We start from the raw sequence: 24459 nt of genomic DNA, 5'->3' as shown, positions 1-24459 counted from the left end.
TGATGTCATGCTGCTATCCCTGAAAAAGATATTACAACAGTGTTATGACTTGGCAGGTTATGTGTGCCAAGCAGACCAAGTCCACGAGGGAAACTTGGTCACACTATCATAATGATTTTGCAGTTTGTATTTATTGAGATGTGTGCACTGAATTCAGAAGCAATAAGTCCACCAAAACCTTTAGAGATTTAAAAAAATAAATTAAAATATTAGTCATCAAAATAAAAGATTTCAACACATGCATCAGACAACAATTACTGCGATAATAACTCCTAAAGTTCCTAATTAACCTGACTCCCAGTTACACTCCCTTTAAGGCAACGGACCAAAAATAGATGTTAGATTTAAAACAAACTCAGCAAGTTAACACAATGCCCTGGACAGTGGAATTCCAAATGGATTTTCCCCAACTTCAGTTCTGTTGGATAGCAGGCTTGTGCACAAACAGGGTCCTGAGGACCATGAGCCAATATAGAATGAATTTGTCTGCTCAAGTGGCCAGGATTCTCTTCCATCTATTGTGAAACTTTGGAAAGTTCCTGGTGTGTCCTGTAGATGGTCCACACTGCAGCCACTGTGTCCCATTGACGGAGGGGGTGGATATCGAGTCTAGTGGATCTACAAACCATCCAGAGTAAAATATTGATATTTCACTCCCCAGTTGGACTGTCACAAGAGTGGAAAGGCGACAGTCCACGAGAGGTGACAGCGCAGCAAGGTTCGTGTGTACAGATTCTATGTCATTACAGTTACCTATCAGATTTGGTAAAGAAACCACGTGTCGGAATCTGGATTATGAGAAGGTATACATGGAATACATCGCCAAAATGGTCTATAGCTTTTCACTCCAAGGCTCAAAGTCACGAATTACCAAGGTTCCGCCATGGGACCCGGCTGTCTGGAGACCTGAAAGGTGGCGACTGTTCCCTGATTATAAACAACCTCAGACGGGAAGATGCAGGACCTTATTATTTCAGGATAGAATTTGACAATGGTCCGAGCCAAAGCTATTACCCTGTAACCCTGCTTCACGTTTCTGCTAAGTGCTGTGTTATAATTACTCAACAATTCACATTCAACACTCAATGGAAAATAATAGTGTTTAATTTGCTTGTTTTTGACCGTGTTAAAACTATTTTTAATGATTTGTCTATTTCTGCTCCCAGATCCATGAGCTTATGAATTGACATCATAGCCCTAAAGTAAACCGAACTGAGGGGTGATGACACCTCCCCCCTGAGCGAAGTGTCTCCTCCCGACGACAGCTTCCACCTCTCACATTGTCTGTGTAAATCCCTGTCCCATCTCCAGCCTCTCTTTCCCCTCCAAAGTCCTTGAACGTGTTTCCATCTCTCGAATCCGTTCCCATCTTTCCCAGAACTCCATGTTTGATTCCCTCCAATCAGGCTCCCACCCCAGCCACTGCGCTGAAACAGCTATTATCAAGGTCACAAATGGCATCCTGTGTGACTGTGACAAATGTAAACTTTCCCTCCTCGTCCTTCTCGATCTGGCTGCAGCCTTTGACACGGTCGACCACACCATTCTCCTCCAACACCTCTCCACTGTCGTCCAGCTGGGTGGGACTGCTCTCCCCTAGCTCCATTCTTATCTATCTCATCGTAGCCAGATAATCACTTGCAATGGCTTTGCAGCATCATCTGAACAGTATTAGTTTTCACCTGTCCACTGAGGATACCAGGCTCCACCTCACCACCACCTCTCTCGACTCCTCCACTGCTGCTAAATTATCAGGCTGCTTATCCGACATCCAGTACTGGATGGGCAGAGATTTCCTCCAATTAAATATTGGAAAGTCTGAAGCCACTGCCTTCATTCCCCTCTCCAAACTCTGTTCCCTCGCTACCAACTCCATTCCTCTCCCTGGCAGCTCTCTGAGATTAAAGCCAATCTGTTCACAGCTTTGTTGTCCCATTTGACCCTGAGATGAGCTTCTGGCCTTATATCTGCACCCTCACTAACACCGTCTATTTCCACCTCCGTAACATCGCACGACTTCACCCTGTCTCATCTCATCTGCTGCTGAAACCCTCATCCACGCCTTCATTACCTCCAGACTCGGCTGTTCCAACACACGCTCTACACTCCATAAAGTTGAGGTCATCCAAACGTGCTGACCACGTCCTTACTCACACCAAGTCCCGTTCCCTTATCATCCGCTCTGCTCGATGACTGACACTGGCTCCTGGTCAAACAAAGTCTCAATGTCAAAATTTTCATCTTTGTTTCCTCCCTATCTCTGTAATCTCCTCCTCCTCCTCCAGCACCTACAACCATCCCTATCTCTATAACCTCCTCCAGCACCTACAACCCTCCCTATCTCTGTAACTTCTTTCAATCCCTAGAAACCACCCCTACCTCAGATACCTCCTCCACCCCCTACAACCTTACCTTTCTCTGCAACCATCTCCAGCCGCTAGAACACCCCCTATCTCTGTAATCCCATCCTGCCCCAACAACCCCCCCTATCTCTGTACCCAACCTGCCCCTACAACCCTCCCTATCTCTGTACCAAACCTGCCCCTACAACCCTCCCTATCTCTGTAACATCCTCCTGCCCCTATACCCCCCGAGATCACTGCGCACATCCAACTACGGACTCTTGACCATCCCCAATACTATTGTTCCAACATTGGCGGCCATGCCTTCAGCTGCCTGGGGCCCTAAGCTCTGGAATACCCACCATAAACTTCTCCATCTCTCTCTCTGTCTCTTTCTCTTTGTCTCTTTCTCTCTGTCTCTTCATAACACCGACCTCTTCTGGTCAGCTGTCGCTAATGTCTCCACATGTGTCTGGGTGACATACTTTGTGTTATGACGCTCCTGTGTAGCACCTTGGGGCGATTTGTCATATTAAAGTTGTTGTGTAAATATAAGTTGTTGCGCTTTGACCCTCGACCCCAGCTCGAGTCTTATTTTTGAGGGAATGTACAACCTCCTTAGATTTCTCGCCAAAATGTAATTTGATTATTTTTATTGAGTGAATGCCAAGCCCCGATGCCGAGCGAGAACCTCCTCATTTGCTGAGTTTAAGGTGATGAGTCGGCCCCTTAGTCCGTAGAGGGGACTCTCCTCGGTAATGTGCAGCCTTGTTTGTGTCTCTCCACAAGTGCCTGAGGGGTTTGTACAGAGGCTGCAGCGCTGGAGGGGGTCTGCACAGGGGTCCTGGCATGTCCTGAGCCGGTTTTAGCAAGGACCACTCTCGCCTTCGCAGCTGAAAGCCAGCCATTAGACAGACGGGGCCTGTCACAAGGAGCCTCTTAGTCACTCCCCTCGTGTCTCCTGTGCTCGGATCCAGACCATGTTGGCTGGTGGATCTGGCCCAGGAAGGGTCCTTCGCATGGGACACTGAGATGGAAGATGACTCGAGCAGGTCATTCACTTGCATGTTTATTCTGCAGGTTTAATATTTTAAGAAGGTAAGAATTTAGGAACATAAGAAATAGGAACAGGAATAGGCCATTCGGCCCCTCGAGCCTGCTCTCGCTGATCCGGTTGTGACCTTAGCTCCATTTTCCTTCCTGTCTCCCAAACCCTTGACTCCCTTGTTGATTATAAATCTGCATCACTCAGCCTTGAGTATATTCAATGACCCAGCCTCCACTGCTCTCTGGGGAAAAGAATTTCACAGGCTAGCGCCCCTCTGAGAGAGGAAATCCCTCCTCATCTCAGTCTTAAATTGGGGAGCCCTCAATCCGAAACTGTGCTCCCTCGTTCTAGATTCCCCCACGAGGGGGAAACATTCTCCCAGCATCCACCCTGTCAAGCCCCCTCGGAATCGGATACGTTTCAATAAGGCCACCTCTCATTCTTCTAAACCCCGATGGATACAGGCCCAACCTGCTCAAAATTTCCTCACAGGACAAACCCTTTAATGCCAGGAATCAGCCCAGTGAAGCTTCTCTGAACTGCCTGGACACAATGATCATGTTACAATCTCACTAACGCCCTGTGCAGCTGTTGCAAGACTTCCCTTCTTTTATACTCCATCCCTTTGCAATAAAGGCCAACATTCCACTTGCATTCCTCATTCCGTGTTGTTCCTGATGCTGACTTTCTGTGATTCATGTACAAGGATACGCAGATCCCTCTGTACCACATTCTGCAGCCTGTGTCCATTTAAATACTATTCTGTTTATCTATTCTGCCTGCCAAAATAATTTGTTGCAGTCCTCCTCAGTATTGACCATTCCCCCAATTCAGCCTCATCTGTAAATATCGAGTCCAGTAGATCCACAAACCATCCAGAGTTAAATATTGAGATTTCACTCCCCAGTTGGATTGTCACAAGAATGGAAAGGCGACACTCCACGATAGGTGACAGCGCAGTAAGGTTCGTGTGTACAGATTCCATGTCATTACAGTTATCCATCGTGTCTGGAAAACCAACCACGAGTTGGAGTCTGGTTTAATAAGGAGAAACAGATTCCCTGGGCTCCCATTGCTTTTCACTCCAAGGATCACAATCAAGAGTTACCACGGTTCCGCCATCGGACCCGGCTGTCTGGAGACCTGAATGATGGCGACTGTTCCCTGATTATAAACAACATCAGACGGGAAGATGCAGGACATTATTTTTTCAGAATAGAATTTGACAATGGTCCGAGCCTTAACTATTACCCTGTAACCCAGCTTCATGTTTCTGGTAAGTGCTGTGTTCTAATTACTCAACAATTCACATTCAACAATCAATGGGAAATAACAGAAACTGTGACGTTTACATATTAACATGGAACAGCTTATTATAACACACTGTCTGATTCTCAATAACCTGGTGATAACTTCCAGTTCAGTCCTAAAGCAACCTCTAATACTCTGATATCAATGATTAAATGTATTGACTGTGTCCATCAATGTTATCAGGTTATCCACTCCCATCGATCTCCCTAACCCTGTTTAAAATTCTTACCTATCGACAAAAGAAAGATTCGCATTTCTATAGCGCCTTTCAACACCTCTGAACGTCGCAAATGGTTCACAACCAATGAAATAATTATTGGAATGTAGCCCGTGTTGTAATATGGGAAACTCAGCAGCCAATTTGTGCACAGGAAGCTCCCAGAAACAGCAATGTGATGAATAACCTGATCATCTGTTTTAGATGCTGGTTCAGTGATTGGTTCAAATGTTTTCTCTCCTTCCGGGGACAGGATAGAATTTAAATCTGGCAGATTTCGGAGAAAATAACAATCCAATTTGCCGGGAATTGTGAGCTGCTCCTCCACCCTCACCTGGGATTGTCAATTCAATTATCCCGAAGTGGAAGTGAATTCATCTGAGTGACAGAAACACCACTATGTCTGAAAATAGGAAATTCTCTCCTGATCATTGTAAACTCTCAGTTCTGATATCATCCTTGTCAAAGTGTTTCCTCTTGTGGGACTGTGATTTCTATTTGAACTGATGCTTCACGTTATATTTCTCTAAAAGGATCCATTCTCTGCCTGTTAGATTTCACAGATAAACCCACGATATTCCCTGCTGAAATTATTGCAGGAAAGCGTGTGGATGTAAGATGCACCTTCAACACAACGTGCAATGGAACAGCAGCATCTGTCTTAATCTGGGACACTCCCACTGACGTAGCTGGATCAGTCTCAAACACTATAACTCAGCATGGCGTCAGTCTGACCTATACTTCTGTTCTGACCCTGATCCCATCACTCAAACACCACGGACAAAATCTCAGCTGCAGAGTGAGATATCCATTTGTTTCATCGGAGCGGACCCTCGTACTAACTGTGCAACGTAAGTACGGACATCCTTCATTCTACATTAGCTGTAATAGGATACAATGTGCAGAGCAAGATCCCCCAAACATCACTGGGTTGAAGACAAAACTGGTCCTTTTTTTTATTGAGTGATATTAACCAGGGAGAGTTCTTCCTTGTATTGACGCTTGGGATTGTTTATGCCGACCTGATAGGGCAGAGGGGAGCAAGGTTGAACATAAAAGACAATGTCGGATAACATAAATATTGTCTTGCTGGATGTCAAAGATTTGGGGGTGAGATATTGTATTAAGGTTTAATATTGACAATGTAAATAGATAATATGAATCATCAGTTACTCAAGGTCACATGAGAACAGAACATGGAGAGAGATAGTTCTATAGATACATAGATACATAGAAACTAGGAGCAGGTTTAGGCCATTCGGCCCTTCGAGCCTTCTCCGCCATTCAATATGATCATGGCGGACCCTTTATCTCAATGCCTTATTCCCGTATCCTTTGATGCCCCTCATATCCAAAAAATTGTCAGTTTTTTTCTTGAATACACTCAATGACCCGGCCTCCACAGCCTCTTTGGTAGAGAATTCCACAGGTTGACCACCCTCTGGGTGAAGAAAAGTTTCCCCATCTCAGTCCAAAATGGCCTGCCCTGTATCCTGAGGCTGTGGCCCTTGGTCTTAGACTCCCCAAACAGGGGAAACATCCTCCCTACATCCAGTCTGTCTCGCCCTGTTAGAATTTCTTACGTTTATTCAGATCTCCTCTCATTCTTCTAAACTCTAGTGAATACAGGCCCAGTCGAACTATTTCTCCTCATCGGACAGTCCTGCCTCCACTGGTATCAGCCTGGTGAACCTTCACTGCACTCTTTCGATGGCAAGTCTATCCTTTCTTAGGGAGGGAGACCAACGCTGCGCATAATACCCCATGTGCAATCTCACCAAGGCCTTGTATAACTGCAGTAAGACATCCCTACTTCTGAACTCAAATCCTCTTGCAATGAAGGCCAACATACCATTTGCCTTCCAAATTGCTAGCTGCACCTGCCTACTTACTTTCATTGACTAGTGCACAAGGACACCCAGATCCCTTTGTACATCTACGTTTCCCAATATATCAGCATTTAAATAATACGCTGCCTTTCTGTTTTTCACACCAAAGCCTACAACTTCACATTCATCCACGTCATCTGCCATGTGTTTTCCCACACACACAACTTATCTAAATCACCTTGAGGCCTCCTTGCATCCTCCTCACAACTCACAATCCCACCCAGCTTTGTGTCATCAGAAAACTTGGAAACATTGCAATTAGCTCCCTCATCCAAGTCATTTATATATATCGTGAATAGCTGGGTCCCAAGCACGGATCCCTGCGGTACACCAATAGTCACCGCCTGGCACTCAGAAAAAGATTAATTTATTCCTACCCTCTGTTTCCTGTCTGTCAACCAATTCTCAATCCATGCCAGTAAATTACCCCCAATCCCATGTGCTTTAATTTTGCCCACTAGCATTTTACGTGGGGCCTTATCAAAAGCCTTCTTGAAAACTCAATACACCACATCCACTGGTTATCCCTTATCTATTCTACGAGTTACATCCTCAAAAAACTCCAGTAGATTAGTTAAGCATGATTTTCCTTTCATAAACCCATGCTGACTTTGTCGGATCCTATTAATGCTTTCCAAGCGTTCTGTTAGCACACCTTATATAATAGGCTCTAGCATTTTCTCCGTGCCTGATATTAGACTAACTGGTCTGTAATTCTCTGTTTTTTCTCTCCCTCCTTTTTTTAAATAGTGGGGTTACAAGTGCCACCCTCCAATCTGTAGGAACTGCTCCAGAGCCTATAGAATTTTGTAAGATGTCCACCAGTGCATCCAATATTTCCAGGGCCACTTCCTTTAGTATCTGGGGTGTAGATTTTCAGGCCCTGGGGACCTTTCAGCCTTTAATCCATTAATTTTTCCAGCACCATTTTTAAAAACTAATCCTGATTATCTTCAATTCCTCTTTCTCACTAGACACTTGGTTCCCTAACATTTCTGGGAAATTATTTGTGTCCTCTTTTGTGAAGACAGATCCAAAATATATGATCAGTTCTTCTGTCATTTCTTTGTTTCTCATTATAATTTCCCCCATTTCTGACTGCAAGGAACCTACATCGGTCTCTGCTAATCTTTTTTTCTTCTCATATTTACAGAAGCTTTGACAGTCAGTTTTTATGTTCTCTGCATGTTTACTCCCGTGCTCCATTTTCCCCTTCTTGATCAATCTTTTTGTCCACTTCTGCTGAATTCTAAACTGTTCCCAATCCTCAGCCTTGCTGCTTTCCCTGGCAATTTTATTTCTGCTCTTTGGATCTAATACTATCCCTAATTCTTTTGTAAGCCGTGGTTGAGCCACATTTCCTGTTTTATTTTTACGCCAGACAGAAATGGATAATTGTTGCAGCAAATGCTTCAGCCTTATCTTATGCACTGATGTGCTGGACTCCCCCATCATTGAGGATGGGGATATTTGTGGATCCTCCTCCTCCAGTGCATTGTTCAATTGTCCATCACCATTGGATACGAGCATTAGTGGACTGTATTATACCATTATCGAAAATGAAAGCAGGACTCCAGTATAGCCTCACTATGATGGATATGACAACTCGATTTCCAGAGGCCATCCCTTTAGGAACAATTACAGCCAAAGTAGTAATAGGGAAGTTAACCCAATTTTTTATCCATTATGGATTACCGCTGGAGATGCAGTCAGACCAAGGTTCCAATTTTATGTCTTAGTTTTTCCGAACATAATGAGTAATTTGGGTATAAAACAGTTAAAGTCCACAGCATATCATCCATAGACACAGTGATCTTTAGAGAGGGACCAACAAACACTCAAAACAATGATTAAAGCATATTGTCATGAACTCCCCATGACTGGGACAAAGGACTGGATTTTCTTGTATTTCCCACACGAGATTCACCAAATGAATCGACTGGTTTCGGCCTTTTTGAATTAATTTATGGACATGAGATAAGAGGCCCTCTGAAATTCATCAAAGAAAGATTTTCCGGGCAGAGGGATGAATCCTCTATTTTAGATGATGTGTCCCTGTTTCAGGCACGGCTCATGGGAGCCTGCAAAGTGGCTCAAGAACATCTTATAGTTTCTCAAACAGAGATGAAGGAATGGGGCAGGCAGGCAAGCTTTGACCCGAACATCACAACCAGGGGGATGACGTGTTAGTATCACTGCCTTGGCAGGGGGAGCCTCTGAAAGCGCGGTTCAGTGGTCCCTACAAGGTAATTAGGAGGGTTGGTCAAGTAAATTATTTGATAGACACCCCAGATTGTAGGATAAAGAATCGGCTGTGTCACATCCATCGTAGCGAGGAAGATAAAAGGAGCAGGTATGTCAGGTAGTAAGGACAGTGGAGGATGAGAGAGACACTGAGAGTGAGGCAGAAGGAGACTTAGACAATTCACAAATCGAACCTCCTATTATCCGGTCAGCTAACACTGAAACATTAGAACAGTTAGACACCATATTTTCATAATTAGAGGCAGAAGAACAAGAGGATTTAGTGAGGTTACTTAGAGGATGTAAAGGGATCAGTGAGGACAAATCAGGATGTACAACTTTAGCCGAACATGATGTGGATGTAGGAGAATCTTCTCTGATAAAACAACACCCTTATCGTCTAGGTTCAGGGAAACAGACTCAAGTGACAGCAAAAATTCAATACATATTAGAAAATCACCCAGTTGAGCCTACACAAAGCAGCTGGAGATCTCCAGTATTGTTAGTTCCTAAACCGGACAGGTCCAACCAGATTCTGCATAGTTTATAGAAAGTATAATGCAGCAATAAAACCAGATTCCTACCCAATCCCTCGTTTAAAAGATGGTATTGACGGGGTTGGCAGTGCCATGTTCCTTACTAAGATAACTTTGGTGAAAGGATACTGGTGAGTACCTTTAACACCACGAGCTAAGGAGATATTGGCTTTTGTCAGGCCCAATGGGCTACACCAATGCCAAGTGATGCCTTTCCGACTAAATAATACTCCAGCCACTTCCCAAAGACCAATGAATCAGGTGATCACGGATGTTCCTCACTAGGCGGTTAACTTGGATGATGTATTGATTTACAACAACATGTGGAAAGACCATGTAACACAAATGGAAGCCTTATTTAATCACTTACAGTTGGTGGGTCTCGTAAGGAACCTTACCCAGAGTGAGTTTGCGAAAGTGTGAGTAACTTATCTCGGATATATGGTAGTGCAGGGACAAGCATTGCCAAGAACAACAAAGGTTCAGGCTTTGATGGAATTCCTGTCCCTAAAACTAAAAGGGAAATCGTGAGATTTTTGGGAATGCGCAGTTTCTATCGTAAATTTGTGCCAAACTTCAGCACAATACCGCTCCACTAATGAATTTATTGTAAAAGAAAGCAAAGGTGATACAGGCAGGACATTGCCAGACAGCTTTTGTAATTGTGGAGCAGTGGGACTGGATCATATACACAATCCTCCCATCCCGATGGGAACAGTATCTGTAATTCAACACTATGAACAACCCCTTCTCTCAGCCATAGTGAGAACAGACGTGACACCTGGGACAGTGCAGCACTTCCTCAGTACTGACCCTCCGACAGTGCTGCACTGTCTCAGTACTGACCCTCTGACAGGGCAGCACACACTGAGCACTGACACTCTGACAGAGCAGCACTCCCTCAGTGCTGACACTCCAACAGTGCAAAGTTCCCTCAGTGCTGACCTTCTACAGTGCATCACTCCCTCAGCACTGAGCATCCGAGACTGCAGCACTGCCTCAATATTTACACTCTGACAGTGCAGCACTTCCCTAGTACTGACCCTCTAACAGTGCAGCAATCCCTCAGTACTGACCCTCCGGCAGTGCAGCAATCCCTCAGTACTGACTGCCCAGTTGCAGCTCCCTTTTGATCTCACATTGCCTCTGCCCTGCACACCCGAAAACTACTGAAGTTATACCTACCACCACTGATTGAATTCAAATTCTCATTGTCTCACCAGTGTCTTTGAACTTTACCTTTTTTACAATGAAACCCCATTTATAGTATCAATGTTATTAGTAATATAAATATTCTGCTTTGTAGCAGCTAGAAAGGTTTTAGGTTTCTCCCCACTTCTTGAATGCTCGATTCAAAAAATGCAAATGCACGTTATCTCTCTTACGTTTCAAAACTAGTACATATCAAAGCACCCATACCACCTGGCTTTAATTCAATTAAGATACACCTACAGACTAAACCTTTATTTTAAAAGAAAATTATTTTCCAAAATATTATAAACATTACTAGCTTCATGACATCCCCCTCCTTATCTGAAAATGAACCGTCATAATTCTAAAAGACATGACTTTAAACTGATATAGTCCACTTGGCATTGTAAAAGCTGATATCTCCTTTGCTCTTTCCGACAACGGCCCCTGCCAATATCCTTTAGCAAGTCAATCTTTGTGATAAATTTTGATTGTCCCACTTTCTCAATGCAATCTTCCAACCGTGGTATGGGATATGAATCTGCTTTTATCACCGCATTCATCTTTCGATAGACCACACACAGTCTTTGTGTCCCATCTGGATCGGTACCAGTACAACAGGCGAACTCCAGTTACTGCAACTAGACTCAATTATATCATTTTGAAGCATGGGATCAATTTTGTTTTGTACTTGTGATAGCTTTTCCGGATTTAATCTATAAGGATGTTGCCTTATTGAAGATGGAACTCCTGCACATAGATCTTGTATAGCTAAATGTATCTTTCCCTACTTATTTCCACAAATAGGTTTGTGTGACTGCAATAGCTTTTCCAAATCACTTTGACACTTACTCGAAAGGAAACTCAATAATTTGTTTAAATTTTCAAGCACCCCCTCATTATCTAATCTGACTAGAGGAGAATCAATTTCAGAATCCTGCACTTCTACCTCTTTCTCATCATCCACCATCACTATCACCTCTTTTTGTTCCTCTTCCCTGTCAAAGTAGTTAAAGTAGTTTAAGCATATTTACTTGACACACCATCTGCTTCTTTCTCCAATCTGGACTATTTATTAAATAATTTACTTCACTCAATTTCTTTTCAATCTTTTAAGGTCCACTAAATCTTGCATTTAATGAATCCCCTAGTACTGGTAACAAAAATAATACTTTCTCTCCAGGAACAAAACTACAAATTATAATTTTCTTATCTGTTTTCACTTTCATCATTTGCTGTGAGATCTTTAAATGTTTCCTCACCAACTCAAATGCTCTCTTCAATCTTTCCCTGAAATTTGATACGTAATCCAGGGGAGTATTTTCTGAATTTTTACCCACCAATTTCTCGTGAAACAATTTCAGTGGTCCCTTTACCTCATGACCATAAATTAGTTCAAAAAGGCAAAAACCAGCCAATGCATGAGGAGTGTCTCTAATAGAAAATAACAAAAGTGGAATTCCCATGTCCCAATCTTGTGCATAATCCTGACAGTATGATCTCATCATAATTTTTATAGTTTGATGCCATCTTTCCAAAGCTCCTTGTGGCTCTGGATTATAAGCTGTTGACTTATTTATTCACAAACTGTTCATTACTTCCTTAAACAGCTGTGACATGATATTTGACCCCTGATTGATTATATTTCTTTATTAATTTACAGAGGTTAAAATATATACAGATGGCTACAAATTACGACCATCATAACTTTTAACCAGTTTCTCAAACTAACCTCCATTAAGGCAACAGCAACCCATAGACTTAAACAGACACCAGGCGAAATTCGAATTTTAGATGCAGCTTACGAATTCAAAATGAGGTTCATTTCACTGTGGAGCCAGTTGGAGGCTTGCAGCTGCCTTTGGATCTTATATTGCCCCTGCCCTGCACACCAGAAAACTACTGAAATTATACCTACCACCACTGATTGGATTCAAATTCTCATTGTCGCACCAGTCTCTTTGAACTTTACCTTTTAACAATTAAACCCCATTCATTGTACCAATTTTATCTGTGATATAAACATTTTGCTTGGCAGCTGCTGGAAAAGGTCAAGTTTTCAACCCACTTCTTGAATTCTCTATTCAAAAAATGCAAATGCACGTTATCTCTCTCAGATATCAAAACTAGTACCAATCAAAGCACCCAGACTAGCTGGCTTTAATTCAGTTAAGTCACACCCACAGACTAAATCTTTATTTTAAAAAAATATTTTCCAATATATTATATACATTAATAGCTTCATAACAATGCCACACTCCCTGAGTACTGACCCTCTGACAGTGCAGCATTCCCTCAGTACTGACCATCTGACAGTGCAGCACTCCCTCAGTACTGACCCTCTGACAGTGCAGCACCCCCTCAGTACTGACCATCTGACAGTGCAGCGATCCCTCAGTACTGACCCTCTGACAGTGCAGCACCCCCTCAGTACTGACCCTCTGACAGTGCAGCGCTCCCTCAGTACTGACCCTCCGACAGTGCAGCACTCCCTCAGTACTGAACTGAATTGTTTGTCTGGATGACATGCTTTGTGGTGAAGGAACCTACATTGATATCAAACCTTTCACATTCTCAGGGTCTCTCCAAGTGCTTCACAGTCAATGTAAGTTAACTGATCTTTATTTGTTTTTCGATGCATCATGAAATCTCTCAATTACTTCGCTTGATATGATTAACGCTTCATCGATCAATATAATTGAGGGAAATTCTGCTGTGATAATCTGCTCTGTCGAGAGCTTCCCAGCTTCTAACCTGACGTGGCAACATCTTAATATCCCAATGAACAGAACAAGTTCAAACAATGAGCTGTGGTTGGTGCTTCCTCACGTTACATCCAGGGACACTGGAGACTATCAGTGTGTGGCAGAGAATGAACATAGAGCAGTGGAATGGTTCATAACCATCATTATGGAATGCGAGTGTACACAGACTTCAACATCACTCAGACACCAAACACACACACACACACACACACAGACAAACACACTCACAAAAACACACATATATTACAGAAAATCTCAGACACGCACACACAAACACACAGTCACACACATAAAAATGAGCGCATATACAGACACATGCACTCTCGTACACAAATACGCACGCATACACTCACTCACATACACACTCTCACAGACAAGCACACATATACACACACTCACACACAAAGGCACGCATACCAAACAAAATCTCACACACACACATAAACAAAGACTCACACACATACAAATGCACGCGTATACACACACATGCTCTGACACACACAAACACGCACCCCAATGTGAGCTCCCTCTCCTATTTCAGGGCAGCACTGGAGTCTCAGTATCAGCTCTGATTCTGTGATGAAGGAAGGTAAACTCCAGATCAATAAGACCCTGAATTGGATGAACAACCTCCTGAACAGAGAATTGTAGATTTATCCCTCAGTGCTCTATCGATCAAATACAATTCATTGCCTGTAAAGCCCTTGGGGACATCCTGAGGATGTGAAAGGAAGTTCCTTTCACTCTAGATGAACAACACCTCTACTGGTGGAAGAATACTCCTGCAGCGTGACAGTTTACATCGGCAGTGTCCATTAGAAATGTGACATTGGAACTTATACTGAGGAAAGGTGCCTGGAAATGCATACAGACATCAGATACAAAGAGATATTGCATAGAGTCTTGCTGTGCACTGTGCTTTCTCACACTAAAATCTTTATGTCCACATCCTGTGAATGAACAAAAAGAAACAAACAGGCCGTGACCATTATAAATGTTGACATAGGAATTTTAAATGGGGCAAGATGACTTGAAGTGCATATAGACATCAGAGAGAGATGATACATGGAGTCTTGCTGTGCACTTTGTTTGCTCACAGTGAAATCTTTATTTGTTTTTAGATGCACCACGGAATCTCTCATTTACTTCTCTTGATATGATTGACGCTTCATCGATCAATATAATTGATGGGAATTCTACAGTGATAATTTGCTCTGTCGAGAGCTTCCCAGCTTCTAACCTGACGTGGCGACATCTTAATGTCCTAATGAACAGAACAAGTTCCAACAATGAGCTGTCGCTGGTGATTCCTCATGTTACATCCAGGGACACTGGAGACTATCAGTGTGTGGCAGAGAATGAACATGGAGCAGTGGAGGGGTTCATAACCATCACTGTGGAACGTGAGTGTACACAGACTTCAAGATCAATGTCACATTCTAACACATAGAAAAATCAAACTGTTATGTCTGATGCAGTTGGTCGAGCAGAGTTATTTAAAAATCCTAGAGGGAAACTTTAAACAACTGTCATAACCTATATTTTTAAGTGTTATGTTTGAGATGCGTCTCTAAATGCAGGAATCAGACTCCCAGTTCTTGAGGTTTAACATTAAACTAAAGGAAACATTTTATTAATTTATGCTGGTTAGAATAGATGTATATATGGCTACAAATTACTACTCTCATAAGAGTTAACAAATTCCCAAACTAATCTCCATTAAGTCAACAGCAACCCATAGGCATAACCAGACACCGGGCAAAGCATTTTCACCTTATGAATTCAAAATGAGGTTCTTTCACTTGGTTCCTATTGAGCCAGTTGGAGGCTTGCAGCTGCCTTTTCATCTCACATTGCCTCTGCCGTGCACACCCGAGAACTAGTGAAGTTTTACCTGCCAGCTCGATTGAATGTGAATTCTCATTGTATCAACAACATCTGAACTGAACCATTCAAACTATAAAACCCCTTTCATAGCACCTACTTCATTAGTAATATAATTATAATACATTGCTTGGTAGCTTGTGATCTTATATTGTCTCTGCCCTGCATACCGGACAACTACTGAAGTTATACCTACCGCCACTGATTGAATTCAAATTCTCATTGTCTCACCAGCCTCTTTGAACTTTACTTTTTAACAATGAAACCCCTTTCATAATATCAATTTCATTATTAATATAACCATATTGCTTGGTAGCTGCTAGAAAGACGTCAAGTCTTCACCCCACTTCTTGAATGATCTATTCAAGAAATTGCAAATCCACGTTATCTCTCTTACACATCAAAACTAGCACATATCAAAACACCCAGACTACCTGGCTTTCATCCAATAAAGACACACCGACAGGTAAAACCTCTATTTTAAAAGAAAAATATTTTCCAATATATTATACGCATCAAAAGCTTTATGACTCACATGCACACAAACACACAAAAACACTCACAAATGTACAGACCTAAATAGAGACACGCAGACACACAATCCCACATTGATGAGCACACAGAAAGACACACACACACACAAACACACGTGCACACACTCCCCTGTGGGTTACCTGGCCTCCCTCAGTACTGCACTGGAGACTTGGCCTGGATTCTGGGATTTGTGTTCCCATTCACATTTATGGAAAAATATGGAAATTACAAAGTCTATTACAGTCACATGCACAAAGACACCCACATATACTCTCTGCCTCTCCGACTCTCTCTTTCCTCCTTAAAGAAGCCTCCTGAAACCTAACCCTTTGACCAGTCACCTGTCTTAACCCCTCCTTACGTTGTTCTGTGTCAAATTCTACGTGTGTATCTGAGAGCAGGAGAGAGGTGGGGAGGTTTAGGAGGGAAATTTCTGTTGGTGAAAAGCTTACATCATGTTCTCACCTTTCCAGCGACCACAATTTCCATTCTGTCCAATGCCCCTGTTTAAAAGTTTTCAGCTCCAGCTTCTCTAGGACCATACGAAATAGGGACAGGAGTTGGTCACTTTGTCCCTCAAGCCTGTTACATTATTCAATAAGATAATAGTTGATCTGTATGTAACCTCAGCCTCACATTCCTGCAGGCCTCCGGGAAAATTTGACCCCCCTGTTAATCAAGAATCTATCTAGCTCTGCCTTAAATATATTCAATTGCTTTGCTCTCACCGCCTTTTGAGGAAGAGAATTCCAAGGTCTCTCGATATTTTCATCTTGTCTTAAATAGTCGACCCCTTATTTCTAAACTATTGCCCACAGTTCTAGGCTCTCCCCCAGGACAAGATATGCTCCCCACATTCATCCTGTGGACAGGTGCCAGAGGACAGGAGGACAGGCAATGTGGCACTGTTATTCAAGAAGGGAGGAAGGGATACGCGAGGACAGTCTGCATGGTTTTGTTAAGGGGAGGCCATGTCTGATCAATTTGATCGAATTCTTCGAAGAGGTGACATGTGTGTCGATGAGGGCATAGCAATTGACGCAGTCTACTTGGATTCCAGCAAGGCTTTAGATAAGGTCACGCTTGGGAGACTGATAACGAAGGTAAGAGCCCATGGGATCCAAGGGAATTGAGCAAAACGGATCCAGGATTGGCTAAAGGGATCCAGAATTCTCTAAGTGGAAGAAAGCAGTGGGTGATTGTCGAGGGGTGTTTTTGTGACTGGATGCCTGTGTCCAGTGAGGTTCCAAAAGTATCGGTGTTCAATCCCCACTTTTTTTGGTATTTATATTTAGACCTGAATGTAGCAGGGTTGATCAATAAGTTCGCGGGTGACACCAAAATTGATGGGCTGGTAAATAGTGAGGAGGATAGCTTAGTTTAGAGGAAGATATAGACAGGCTGGTCAGATGGGCTGAGCAGTGGTGAATGGAACTTAATCCGAAGAAGTGTGGGGTGATTCAGGTCAAACAAGGCTGGGGAATACACGATGAATGGTAGAGCCCTGGGAAGTGCCGAGGATCAGGGGGACCTTGGTGTGCATGTCCACCTGTCTGTTAAGTTAGCGGAGCAGTTAAACAAGGTGGTTAAGAAGGCAAATGGGATACTTACCTTTTTAAATTGAGGCATAGAATATAAGAGCACGGAGGTTATGCTGGAACTGTATAACACACTGGTTAGTACGCAGCGAGATTATAGTGTGCAGTTCAGGTGTGTGCATTACAGGAAGGATGTGACTGCATTCGAGAAAGTGCAGAGGAGGTTTACCAGGATGTTGCCTGCGCTAGAGCATTTTAGTTTTGAGGAGACATCATTGGATCGACTGGGGTTATTTTCCCTGGAGCAGCGCGGATTGAGGGGGGAAATGATTGAGGTGTATAAAATTATGTGGGTATACATAGGGTAGACAGGAAGGTACTTTCCCCCTTGGTGGAGGGATCAATAACCATGGGACATAGATTTAAGGTGAGGGGCAGGAGCTTGACAACGAATGTGACAAGAAATTGTCCACCCAGAGTGTAGTGGCACTATGGAACTGGCTGCCATTCAGGGTCGTAGAGGCAGAAACTCTCAAAACATTTAAGAAGTATTTCTATGTGCACTTACGATGCCATGGCATACAAGTCTATTGACCTAGTGCTGGAAAATGGGATTAGAATAATTAGGCACTTGTTTGACCGTCACAGGCTCGATGGGCCGAAGGGAGTTTTTCTGTGCCCTCGACCTCTATAACTCCACGAATCTATGACCGTCTTACTCTACTGAATTCCAGCGGATACAAGCCTAACCTGTCCAACCTTTCTTCATAAGACAACCCACCCATTCCTCTTCGTAATATAGTTAATTATCTCTTCTAACTCCTTCTAAAGCATTTACATCCATCCTCAAATAAGACGACCAATACTGTACACAGTACTGCATGTGGCCTCAAAAATGCCCTGTATAACTGAAGCATAGCCCCCCAACTTTTGTAATGAATTTCCCGTGCAATACATTATAACATTCTATAAGCTTTCCTAATTACTTGCCGTACCTGCATACTAGCCATTTGTGATTCATTCACTTGGACATCCAGATCCCTCTGCATCTCAGAGCTCTGCAACTTTTGCCATATAGATAATAAGCTTATCTTTTTTTATTCTTCCTTCCAAGTGGTCAATTTCACATTCGTGCCAATGGAAAATCCACAGGAATCGCATTTTCATTTAAGGCCATAAGGCGCAGGAGCAGAAATAGGTCATTTGCCCATTGAGTCTTCTCCGCCATTCCATCAGAAAATGGCTGGTCTGATAATACTCAATTCTACTTCCCTGTCTTGTCCCCATAACCTTTGATTCCCTGAACAAATAAAAATCTGTCTATTTCAGTGTTGAACATACTTCAAGACCCAACCTCTACACCCCTCTGCGGTATAGAATTCCAGAGATTGACTGCCCACTGAGAGCCTAAATTCCTCCTCATCACTTTTTGAATGGTCGCCCCCTTACTCTGAGGTTATGCCCTGTTGTGCTAGATTCCTCCACAAGCGGAAACAACCTCTCAGCATCTAACCTGTCAGGCTCCCTAAGAACCTCATATGCTTCAATAAGTTCGTCCCTCATCCTTCTAAACTCCAATGTGCACAGGCCCAGCCTAATCAAGATCTCCTCATAAGAAAAACCCTCCACCCCTGGGATCAACTTTGCGAAACTTCTCTGGACAGCCTCCAATGATAGTATATATTTCCTTAGGTCAGGGGGCCAAAACAGTTCACAGTATTCCAAGTGTAGTCGAACTGGTGCCTTCTATAAATGTTGTCAATGCTTCCCTATTTATTATTGCATTCTCTTTGAACTAACGGTCAACATTTCACTTGCCTTACCTATTGCCTGCTGAACTTATACACTAGTTTGTTGGGATTCATGCATGAGGCCCCCCAAATCCTCCTGTGCTGCAGCTTTCTGCAGTCTTTCCACAATGAATTAATGTTAAGCTCCTCCAGTATTTCTGCCAAAGTGTATAAAGTAACACTTTCCCACCTTGTCTTCCCTCTGCCACGTTTTCGCCCATTCACTTAACCTTTCTATATCCCCCCTGTGGGCTCTTGGTGTCATCCTCGCAACTTGTCAACCCTCTTATTTTTGTGCCGTACCATACCTACCATCGGACTGATCCCACAGCCTCGCTGCGTTGCCGTACACGCGCCCAGCCCCCTCAACGACAAATAGATTCGTGCCCAGGAGGATCCCAGAATATTTTAGCTCTGATCTTTCCCCCTGAAGAAATGATTCATAATCCTCAACGTTAAATCCCAGTAGACAGAGCCCAAATCCCAGAGCACAAGGATACAGAAGGCGAGCTGGGACAGGAAGAAGTTACCTTTAGTAATCAAACCTTCGCTGTACGGAAGGGAGAGGATGCAGCACCGAAATGTGACCCAGGCTCTGGCTCTTGTTGATGAATATGTTCGGAGATTTACCACAGAGAGGATGCAGCAACACAAACTGGTCTGTGAGTGTCTTAAAATAAACCCCCACAGCTCAGCCACTCATCCAGCTCCGTCCCCACACATTGTGATCTATTTCGACGTTGGAACATTTTCTTTTCCACCCAAAACGAAAGTAACCCCGAGAGAAATGTCGGAAGAGTCACCATTTCCCCCTCGAGAAATCTGGGCTCTCGTGTTCCACGGTTCCCTCACAAATCTGGAATTGCTATCGCAAAATCCGGAATTAGCTTCAAACGAGATTCCTTCCAGATCCAGGAATCGATACGTAAAAAAGAAAATAGGGGCTCAATCCCTCCAGACGCACAATAATCTGAAAAAGCATGATTTTCTTCCCCTCAATCTTGGGTGACCTCAAAGATTCAGATCCCCTACTTTCAAATCAAGATATTCTCAGGATTTGTTTTAAAGTCATGGCTCACATCCTTCGGCTGTGTCAGCTGTGGCTCAGTTCATAGCACCATCGCCTTTGAATTAGAAGGTTGTGGGTTCATGTCCCACTCCCGGAAACCGAGAAGTGTGAATGTACTCGAAAGAGTTACAATCTGTGACTGTTGATAACTCGAAAGAGTTACAAGATGAAGCCAAAAATGAAGATTTCCCTCCTGAAGAAGAGTCAGACTGACTCGAAAGATTAGCTTTGTTTCTCTGTCCACAAGTGCTGCCAGGCCTCTGGCGCATTTACAGAATGTTATGGTTTTGTTTCAGATTCCCAGCATCCACAGTACTTCGCTTTTATTAGAAAATTCAGGACACGTTTCCTTTTCCCATACACGATATTTTGCAAGAAAACAGTATTTGAATTCCCCTTCACGTCCCAGGATTTTCTCCCCTCTTTCTTGGGTAAAGAAGAGACTGAAATTTTAAAAACGTTTACCACTTCCCCCGCCCAACTCCACCAGCAGGAAGTATTGGAGTCTCTACCGTGAAAAAGGAACGTACAAACTAAGAGCAGGACTAGGCCATTTTGCCCCCCGAGCCTGCTCTAGTATTCAATAAGATCTTGAATGGCCTCAAATTGGCACTCCGGTCTACACCCATTAACCTTTCACCCACTTGCTTGCCAATAAACTATCCACCTCTGCCTTAAACGTGTTGAAAGTCTCTGCTGCCACCTCCTTTTCAAGAAGAGAGTTCAAAAAAAAATTCTCCTTATCTCCGTTTTAAATGAGCGAGCACTCATTTTCAAACAGCGACCCCCTAGTTCTGGATACTCAGAGGAGAGGAAGCATCCTCCACCCATCCACCCTCTCAGGACCACTCAGGATCTTATAGGTTCCAATCAAGTCGCCTCTTCCTCTTTTAAACTCCAGTGGAAACAAGCCTGTCCAACCTATCTTCATAAGAGAACTCGCCCATCCCAGGTATAAGTCTGAAAACATCTCACTGAACTGCTCCCAACGCATTTACATCCTTCCTAAAATAAGGTGACCAATATTGTACACAGGACCCTGGCCCTCCTTCCTATCAAATCTACTGCGCTTCTCCCACCACCGCCGCCCCCCCCCCCCACCCCCCAACCCCCCAACCACCACAATACCTCCCAAAGTGACACGTGTGGGAGGGGAGCAGTGTGGGGTGAAATGTCAACCAGGGAGGTTGCCCCTAGCAACAGTGTGAAAATGGGGCAGGTGAGGGAGGGTCTGCCCCTCCCCCCTCCCCCCAACAACCTGCTCCTTCCCTTTCACCACGACCACCCTGGTCCGCTGGCCGTCAGTGCGGCTCAATTATTACTTCACCCCCTCTCTGCGCTGTGGTAAGCCGCAGCATGAGCACACTCCCTTCCCCGGAGATCCCAACTCCGCCACCGCCTTTCGCCCAACAACTCAGGCAGTACCCGAGGTGTCAATCACCAAGCCCCGCCCTCCCCGGCCGACCGACACCGCCCATGAACACAACCATTCCGGCAACACCCTGAGAGAGATAGGGGGTCTTGATGAACTCGGACTCACACTCTCGACAATTAGCAACTTAGCGCTTTTCAGTTGGTAGCCTATCTCCGAACTTTCTTCATTCTTCCAATTCTTCCTTGTACTTCAGCAGCTCGTCTTTCGCCTTACGTTCGCAATTTAAATAGCAGTCCCCCAAATTCCCCCTCCTTCCCCTGGCGGAAAATGGAACAGGCCATGCTTGTGGATTCCACCATTTAAAACAATAGGGGTGTAATTACCAATGCTTTTGCAATCTTTTCACACGCGTTCACTCTATCATCTGCTTAAATCTTTTAAAAATTAGATCACAGAAAATTTAATTTGGATAAAATACGATTCTCTAAATTTGGATCGCTTCCATATCTTAGATGTGCATTTTAAATTTCAGACCCAGTAACCGCCAATTCAATTAAAGAAGAGTTTGTTCACAGTAGTGCTGACAGCATGAGAGAAATTGAATTGGTCCACCTGACAGGAAGGGGAGTAATTTCATGCCATGACATCCTTAATTCAGGTTGTCCACAGGATATTAATTAATGAGAGCTGTTATCATGAAAATGTATTTTATTATTTTCAATTTATTATTTATTAATATCAATTTATTAGCATTTGTGAGAAAACCTAGTTTAATTTTAAATCGGTTACAATGATGGCATTTTATATTTTCCGGACAACCCCACTGCTACGAATTGAGAATGACCCTGTTGCACTGAGAGAGGGGTTTCAGGTGACATCCTATTATCGGTCACCCACCCAGCCTGCATTAATTGATGACAAGGAAATTCAGACACTCAGCAAAAGGGGCGCTCTGAGTTCTTGTTGCATTTTGGTTCCATGATGTTGGTGATAGTCACACTTTAAGCTTGGAAGGATGAGGGCTCTTGAACAGGCAGGAAAGTGCAGTTCATGCCACAATCAGATCAGCCATGAGTGGCAGAGCCGGCTCCATGGGGCTAATGCCTTTACCCCTGCTCATATTGCTAAAGCTTTTGTTGCCACGCGATGGCGGTGTGGTGTTGATGTCACTGAGCTCGTAATCACGAGAAGAAGGCTCATTTTCTGGGGACATGGTGGAATTTAATGGCAGGCGATAAAATTTGAATTTACTTCCCTCTGCTGCCTTGTGCAAATGTGCAAGTTTTGATTTAGTTCTGTGAGAAACTTCAAAATATCCCAAAACATTCAGATGCTCTTATCCAAAAATAATTCCTTCTTACGTGAAAGAAGACAATCAATTCTAAATGACAGCAGAGTTTTATGAGGGTATGACAAGCAAGGACAGAATTTGATGCCCATCTCCTTTTGAACTCCTCTAGCCCCTGCAAACCTCCCTGCCTCTATTAAATCCTCCACCTCCTACAACCCACACTGCGTCTGACGCCTCATTTAGTCCCAACAGCCTACTGCAAACACTCCCAGGCCCTATATTTATATACTGCTCAAAGCCATACAAACAAACTTTTCCTCAAGCCTCTCCAAAATGCTGAAACCCTTCTTATCCCTTTAACCTCCCCCAGCCACAAAAACCTTGCCTATTTCTTTAACCCCCTCTAGCACCTACAAACCTCCCTAATGCCTTACAATCAGTCAACCCCTCCCTATCTCTTGAAACCTCTTCAGGCCCGAAATTCTGACCTATAACCGCATAGTAATTCAGACTGTAGAATACTTCCTAACTGTCTAACATCCTCCAGACAATAATGGATAATCCCTATCTCTGTAACCTCCTGCAACACATAAAATCTTCCCTATCTCTGAACCGTTCTCCAACTGCTACAGCGCTCCTAATGCCTGTAACATCTTCTAGCCCGACAACACTTCCTGCCTCTGTAACCTCCTCCAATCCCTTAAGTGCCAACTTATCTCTGTTCCCTCCTCTAGCACCTGCAACTGTCCATCTGTGTTAAAACTTCAGCTGCCACTACACTTCTCCTTAACTCGGTGAGGTCCTCCAGCAACTACCACCCTTACTGACTCTGTAACCTCCTTCAGCCCCATAACCATTATTATCCCTGTAAATCCCTCCATTCCCTACAACCTACCCTATCTAAGTTACCTCCTCCAGCTCTTGCAACACTTCCTATCTCTATAACCTCCTATAGCTCGTGTAACGCCCCTATCTCTGTAAACTCCCTCCAAGTCATACTCTCGTCCTATCTCCGTAATCACCTCCAGCCCCTGGAGACCTCCCTATCTATGTCACCATCTCCAGCCCCCACAACCCCTCTTTCTCTGTAACCTCCTTCAGCCCCCACAATTTTCCCTACCTCTGTAACATCGTCCAACCCCTAGAATGCTTGCTACATCTGTAGCTTCATCCAAACCCGCCATCCCCCGCCCCACAAACCTTCCTAGCTCCGTAACAACGTCCAGCCCTACGACACTCCCTATCTCTGTAAACTCCTCCAACCGCCACATATCTCCTTAATTCTATAATATCATCCAGCCTCTCCAAACCTCCCTATCTCTGAAACCTCCTCCAGCCAATGCAACCCTCGCTATCTTTGCAACCTGCTCCAGCCACTACAACCCTTCCTCTCTCCATAAGGTAATAAAGCTCTAACATCCCTCCCTATCTCTGT

General features: G+C 43.7%; 2 protein-coding genes across 3 annotated transcripts in view; both read left to right on the top strand.

Annotated features, from left to right (window-relative positions):
* LOC144672026 (sialic acid-binding Ig-like lectin 13) overlaps positions 1-1033 on the top strand; it is a 51241-nt gene extending 50208 nt beyond the window's left edge. For both annotated transcript variants that reach the window (XM_078533966.1, XM_078533964.1), the window contains one exon: positions 662-1033. In XM_078533966.1, the coding sequence (XP_078390092.1) occupies positions 662-989 (328 nt within the window). In that variant the 3' untranslated portion in view covers positions 990-1033. The remainder of the gene's footprint in view (positions 1-661) is intronic.
* A 2348-nt stretch (positions 1034-3381) lies between these two features.
* LOC144671993 (sialic acid-binding Ig-like lectin 13) overlaps positions 3382-24459 on the top strand; it is a 38845-nt gene continuing 17767 nt past the window's right edge. Inside the window, 5 exon segments of the mRNA XM_078533928.1 lie at positions 3382-3394; positions 4298-4666; positions 5473-5864; positions 8872-8992; positions 14665-14946. Coding sequence (XP_078390054.1) covers positions 3382-3394; positions 4298-4666; positions 5473-5864; positions 8872-8992; positions 14665-14946 — 1177 coding nt within the window.

Source organism: Cetorhinus maximus, chromosome 35, assembly GCF_964194155.1.
Source record: "Cetorhinus maximus chromosome 35, sCetMax3.hap1.1, whole genome shotgun sequence".
Lineage (NCBI taxonomy): Eukaryota > Metazoa > Chordata > Chondrichthyes > Lamniformes > Cetorhinidae > Cetorhinus > Cetorhinus maximus.
Note: the sequence above shows the minus strand (reverse complement) of the source record. Positions and strands in the feature narration are given on the sequence as shown.